The sequence below is a fragment of the Puccinia triticina genome, chromosome 9A, assembly GCF_026914185.1.
Source record: "Puccinia triticina chromosome 9A, complete sequence".
Lineage (NCBI taxonomy): Eukaryota > Fungi > Basidiomycota > Pucciniomycetes > Pucciniales > Pucciniaceae > Puccinia > Puccinia triticina.
The window spans coordinates 2,619,732-2,626,421 of NC_070566.1; the positions used below are offsets into that span (position 1 = coordinate 2,619,732).

The following is a 6,690-nucleotide window of genomic DNA, read 5'->3' on the forward strand; positions in this document are numbered from 1 at the left end:
GGAAGTAGTAAAGATTTCCTTTATGGTACCCCTGTCCGACCACGGTCCCTTTTGTGGCAACAGAAGAAGACTTGCAGATGTCGCATTGATCCTCACAGGTCAGACCAGCGTCACACATTGTCGGGTTCAATACAGGATGGGGAGGCGTAAAAAAAGTGGCATAAAAAGTTGAAAAGCTTGAAATTGACCCCCCCCCTCCCTCAAAGCAAGCTTTTTGGGAAGTGCTTTACCTTGGGTCTTGGACCAAGTTTGTCCAAGATCCTGTGCCGTGAGCCTTATAACATGATTGACTCAAAAAGAAAGTAAGAAAAACACTCAAGTGACATTTTTCATTTTGGGCCATGGACTGACCATTAAGTCAACTTCATATACAAGGGGAATAGTAAATGGATCAGGCACAAGAGTCCCTTAGACTGATCAACCCAACATTTTCCGAAAATCGTCTTGAGTTTTAGTTCCAGCTTTAGAAGAGGTAGGTTGATTCCGATCGGTCATTTCTACATCTTTTGAAGAACTGTTTTGTTGGTCATCAGGTTTAACTTCGCTCCTAGCTGCCGGAGCCTTGGTCGGTGGTCGAGCACTATGTCCCAGTCCGATCCGCGACTTCTTACCCTTGATGGTTGAGCGAGGTAACAGAGGTGTGAACGAACTTGAGGCAGCCAATCCACCTTTAATAGAGGTGGTCGGAACTGAAACCTCCACCTTTTGCCCATTGATTAAAATCGGTTCTTTATGCAAAAAGACTCGTCCAGCATCCTAAGGAAAAATATCAAGAATACCTTTTTTCAGTTTCTGAACAATGGGTCTGACCGTGTTGACAAATGGGAATGATTCATAATCGAAAGTGACCTACTTTCTCGAGCGCAAACTCTACCAAGGCCTCGTTCTTTTCAGGATAGGTGAGTGTCTTTAGAACCTTGCCAAATTGTTCAAAGGATTGTTGAATTAAGGCTTCTTGAGTCCCATCTACTATATTCGAAACTTTCACACTTCGGCTTCGATGGTCAGTAGTCGAGCTTAGTTTCGCTTCATCTTTGAATGCGGTGTGTTTTCGGGCCAAGGAGGGCCCTTTGCCGCTTGAGATTGTGACACCGATCCTTCTCTTTTTCAGTTCTACGTTATTCATGGTAAGTGCAGCCTTGGCTGACATCTGAATTAAGTTTGATCCAATTTGTTAGTTTTCCATATTGTTTTCAGAGACTCTAGCAAGAAAATCCGTTCAAACGCTAACCTCGGTTTCGAATTCAACAAATGCAAACCCCTTGGAATGGCCGGCCTGATCTAAAACCACTCTCACACCTTTGATTTCTCCAAACTGCCGTGAAGTCAGTAGATGAGAACGTACAAAAATCATTTTACCAGTAGCAAGCAAGGTAACTCACTTGAGCAAAGAGTTTTTTTAGATCATCTTCTTGAACAAATTTACTGAGACAAGTAATATAGATTTCTTTCTCATTTGCATGATTGTCGCTGCGGGTCTGTTTCCTCGTCGGATCGGATATAAGCACCGACATTTTCTGTTTGGGTGAGACCTCCAGGTTGTGCAATTGAAGTGCTGCCTCTGCTGATGCCTACGGATTACCAAACTTGATGAGAAATTCTTGCGGGGAACCCAATGTAAAACCTCTCGACTTACTGGAGAAGTATATTGGATGTAGCAAAACCGTCTAGTACTTTTAAACCTTTTACTAGGCCACCGAACATCAAATATACTACCAAACTAGACAAATGAGGAGAAATCATTATTCAGCCTAGTCGAGCGCTTGAGAACTGTATTGCTGTTCTCTCCCTGGATATTGTTCACGAAGAGTTCGACCTACAGTAGAGAATTTGCTTCGAATCCATTCATCATTTGCGTCTTCAGGGAAATTTGTGACGTAAAGCGTAGAGCGCCAAGCCAAGGATACTGCCACTTCTACCCCATCCAACAGCTTCTTGTCCTTTGTTTGTGCTGGCAAAACGCTCGCCTGGAATCGGGCAAGAGATAGGTCAAAAATTCCATCTGATAATCTGAAAACAAAACTCGCAAGATCAAGCTGCTCACTCGGTCCTCAAACTCGACGGTGGCCACAACATCGTCGGAGCTGATCTTATGGATGGCGATTTCACGAATCTTGCCGCACTGTTAAATTTCGAAGGTGATCAGATTATCGCTCTTTATTTTCATTTTGTGAAATCATCGTACGTCGCGGAAGAGTTGGCTAATTTTTCCTTCAGTTGTTTCAGGTGTTAGGCCGGCCACCAGGACGGTGGAGTTTTCGCGGTCCCTGCACATAACAAGAATAATCAGACCTATTCGAACTTGTGACACTGGTCGAATATACCCACCGTTTCAATTCTGGTACATCACCGATATTTGTGGAAGTGGTAGCCTCTGCTGGTCGTGTGTCTGATTACCAATTTATATTTAATATTAGAGATGTATCATCTAGAACGGCATCTGCGGAATCTTACTCAATTTGATTTTCTTATCCCCGCCTTCGCTCTCGGTGATTGCCTCGGATTTACGCTTTCGGGTTTCATTAGTTTCTTCGGGTCCTGCCTGGGCATGGACATCAGAGCCATTACCGACAGGGTTAACCAAGCTTGATTGTGGAGCAAGCACTGCGGAACTGTGCTCTGCTTCCTGCAATAAAATTTGATCAAGACACATTTTCCTGGTCACACAAGTTCAAGGTAGCTTACCCTTTTCCTCCGAGCACTAATCCCTTTCATGATGTTGTTAACTTTAGAGATTGCATATTCAAGGTCGTCCAACGCCCCAAAATGATGTTCAAATGTTAGCCATGCCTCCAACAAATATTCGGGGTAGTCCAGTTTGATGTTGGACGACTTTTTGTAATATTCGCGAGCACGAGTCAAGTCCCCACGCCGCCTGTCGAGGTAGAAAAGACAATATTTAAAAAATAGCAACACTGGAATACTTCTTTCAAAACGTACGCTTCACATTCGGCAGCAGAGATCCATGGAGAAGAAGCATTCCGGTACTGCTTGGTCGCTTTTTGCCAAACCTTTGCTGCATCATCTTCCCGGTCATGATGCTCAAACTGTTCGGAAATTTGACCGATTATTATTTCAGATATTGCCTTTAGACTGTTAAAGATTGAGTGTAAGCTTACAAATGTTGCCAGATACTTTTCAAGTCTGCAAGATGGATCGCCGGTTTTGGCAAGAACTTCATCGAATAGTGATTTCAAAATTTAGTATCAGTAATAGTAAGCACAGTATGAAATCTAGTAAGCACAGTGTGAAATCTCACCTTTCTTTGTGGTATCAATGCCGTGGTGGAGAACATTTGCCACCATATCAATTAGAGATTTAACTTGTTCCTCGTTCTCAGCCCCGCCCGCTACGACTAAGAATTGGTAAGAACAAATAAGTATCAAAAAGAATCTAAGATAACCACATTCTCAGGTGAGGGACGTTTTGGCTTACTATATGCATCAAGTCTTCTTCGGTGATAATCAGCTCGACCTATGGTAAACCCTACTAAAGCCTCGATATCGTGCTCCAAGAACTTTGATTGAATTGCTCTCGTGCACAGTCCTTCTACTGCCTCGAATGTTTGGTTGTTCCGCTCCTGTGTGTCCGGGAATCTAGAATATGAGTGACAATCCGATGATTCCCCTGGTCACAACAAGCAAGAAAACTAATATGCGAAGAAACTCACAAAAGTACGGATTGCACTGGCCCATATTTCTCCTGACCAGGGGACTGTGCGGGTAGCCCGTTTCACGATTGCCGTCAACAGTGTAAGCTGATCTCGGAGAGGATTCTGCATGGAACAAAGAAATAATCAAAACGTGATCGAGGAATAAAATCTCGTTAAGTATTCCAACAAGGGCCTCACCAAATAGCGTAAGTATTCCAACCACAGTTCAACAGAGTTCGGGTGATCTGCAAGAGCTCGTTCGAACAACATTTGGGCCAGATCAAATCCAGCTGATTTGCGAGACAATTCCCAGGATATATATTTTATGTATTCCTGGCAAGAATAGCCAGACTTTTTCTGAAGGTTTTGAAAGAACGCAAGTGGATATTGAGAGTCAATTCTGCGGGAAGATCACCGGCATCATTGAAGGTGTTTTCGACGGACCAATTGGGCTTCGTGCGCCTCACGATCATCCATCAGTTGCCGGGAAGGACTGTACAAAGTGTTTACAGCAACCATTTCTTCTTCATAGTTATCATTTTCGTGCTTCGTGATCAATGTGGAATACATTTGAAAGGTTGTAGAGTTATCTGGTCCGGGTTTGGAAGGAAAGGTGTTAGCTAAAGGGGAGCTTTCAGCGGTATCGTCGCAACAAATCACCTGCATGTGGAACACGTAGCCTAGCTTGGACCATATTCTTGAAGCGGGCCAATCCATCTTTACTGTTTAAAGGTGAAGGTCATAAGTTAACTTAGTCGATAATATCTGATTGAAAGGAATATCTGACTTACTTCCAGTTACGCTTGAGGGTGTCAAATTCATGAAGCGCCCACATATTCCAAATTGCTGAGCTCTTGGTACAAGAAAGCATATCAGATATTGCAACAGACTTTATGTGGTGAAGACAAGTTGATAGGCTTAGAGATTCACCTCTAATAGATGATATCCTGTCTTGTCCATAACATCGATCGCAAGGGTTCGTAACTTTTCTTCAGTGATGAATTGTTCCAAGGCCACTTTCTCATCAGTTCTTTCTGGTGACGTATCTGGATCCTTCGTATCATTTTCTGAAGATTCTTCGATTCGTTCAATCACTTCTCCAGAGGGCGATGGTAACCCACGCGCGTAGTAAAACAGATCAATCATATATCGAAGTCTGTTCGCCTCGATTTTTATAACTATTGGAACGATGGTCAAATAGGGCTTCACTACAGACTGATTGTTACTCGATATCATCTTACAAAATGAGTATGATGAAGCTTGCTCATAAATCTCAAGGACCTTCTGGACACAACTAAGCTCGTACGGCGACTGATGGCTGGAAACTACGTCAGAGACCCAATTTGTGAAGAAATCTGTTGCGTTGAGGGGGTAAATAATTTATTGGTCAATTAGAATTCAGGCAGCAGGGTTCCCAATCGGATCGTAGAACGGTTCGTAGAAAGACATGGTTTATTCTGACCTTCTTTAACTGGGAAGTATTCTGACATCAGAGTGCGTGCTTGATTGAGTTCCTCGATGGTATCCGCCCCGAGCTTTTGACATAGCGCGATGTTACGTTCATGTAGGGAATAATCGAATGGATTGGACTGAAGTGCCGACATAACTTCGAGTAACTGATTGAGGATCTTGTCTGGTGATTCCTCATCGGTAATGAGGGTTTGACCCTCAACATTTTCCATTTCGACTTCGGCCATAACGATTGGATTGGTGATGGTTTGAGATGAGTTGGTTTGCAGACACCACCTGCGATCGATAGATGTCTTTTGACCCCCCGGGGCTCCCGAGTAAGCGAGTGCAGCCATGTAGGTCGGGGGCGGGTGAAACGGCTGGCCCGAACTTCCACCATCTCATACAGTCCCGGGTCCTATTCCCGCCTCAGAACAAGTTACTAACAAAGCTCCCAAGAAATTACAGTTGCAGTAGTCATCTGTTAGGTGAAACTTTTGGGAGGTCCAGGGTCCCTATTGGTGGACCCGGAATTTTTTGGAAAGTTTTAAGGACCCCGCAGGGGACATATGCAGTTGGTTAGGCACCGTGCCATCGAGCATCCCTCGGAATGCAGCATTGAAGGTCAAAATACTTCTAAATTAGGCCCTGTTTGGAGCCAATATAATTGCGCAATATAATCTGGAATTTTGTGACATCTGATCAAGTTTTGGCGGACCTGATCAGATGTCACGTAGGATGTCAGGCAAAAAAAACTCATATGTAAATTGCCCAGATTATATTGGCTCCAAATGGGGCCTTAGTTCCCTTCATCATTTTCACATCATTTTTCACTTCAATCAATCTCATAAGGCTTCATTAAGACCCAAACAGCTTCCTGGCTTTGGTCATTGCAGGCTCTGAGCTAAGTTATTGTCAAGCCTACCCACACCACACACCTCACAAACCTGTCACAAGACTTGACTCTGGCCTACATAGCCCTACTAGGGGGGGTTCACAATTAGGGAAACCGGGAAGGAGTGTAAGTTCTCACAAGTATTGTTATGAGGTTGCTGTAGGAATTCAGAACATAACCCGCAGAAACCTTTACGGAAGCTTGCGCGGCCAGACCAAGGCGCAAGCCCAGCTGCAAGTAAAGGTTAGCCCCTTTGGCAGTCCAGACCCCAGCCCTAACCACAGCAAAGCTGACGCAAAGTATTGCTTTGTTGATTGCAGAAGCTCCACTAGCCAGAACCTTAATGGTCACAGAACATAGACAAGCTCAAGCTCTGCCCAAAACCTTGTACGTCCCAAGAAGAAGCAAAAAGCAGACTTAACTTTGAGGCTGACTTTATTGTGTTCATTTGCAAAACTCTTGCGGAACAACTTGGACTCAAAACGCAGACAGACCTGCTCTCAATACTATTGTTGGAGGCCTTAGCTATCAGTAAGCACAGAAAACAGACTATAGACCATAAAGCACAAAGAACAGAAAACTGATACGGCAAACCGTTCCTAAACAAACAGACCAAGGTCAAGCAGACCAATACAGACAGGAAAAGGCAAAGTTACTCCGGTAACTTGGCCTGCATCCGTGAGTAGAAGAAGAC

The 6,690-nt window shown here is 44.0% G+C and overlaps 1 protein-coding gene across 1 annotated transcript; it reads right to left on the minus strand.

Moving 5' to 3' along the window:
* Positions 1-417: 417 nt before the first annotated feature.
* PtA15_9A271 (uncharacterized protein) lies at positions 418-5,457 on the minus strand (the record flags this gene model as incomplete). Its single annotated transcript, XM_053172463.1, has 23 exons — positions 418-756; positions 854-1,150; positions 1,232-1,315; positions 1,383-1,571; positions 1,637-1,720; positions 1,821-1,967; positions 2,045-2,122; positions 2,186-2,267; positions 2,329-2,389; positions 2,455-2,626; positions 2,686-2,875; positions 2,941-3,047; positions 3,120-3,175; positions 3,260-3,355; positions 3,436-3,580; positions 3,671-3,775; positions 3,851-4,009; positions 4,097-4,242; positions 4,313-4,374; positions 4,444-4,505; positions 4,583-4,830; positions 4,894-5,007; positions 5,115-5,457. 23 exons carry the CDS (start codon positions 5,455-5,457, stop codon positions 418-420), a joined length of 3,366 nt encoding a protein of 1,121 aa, XP_053023701.1.
* Between the last annotated feature and the right edge of the window lie 1,233 nt (positions 5,458-6,690).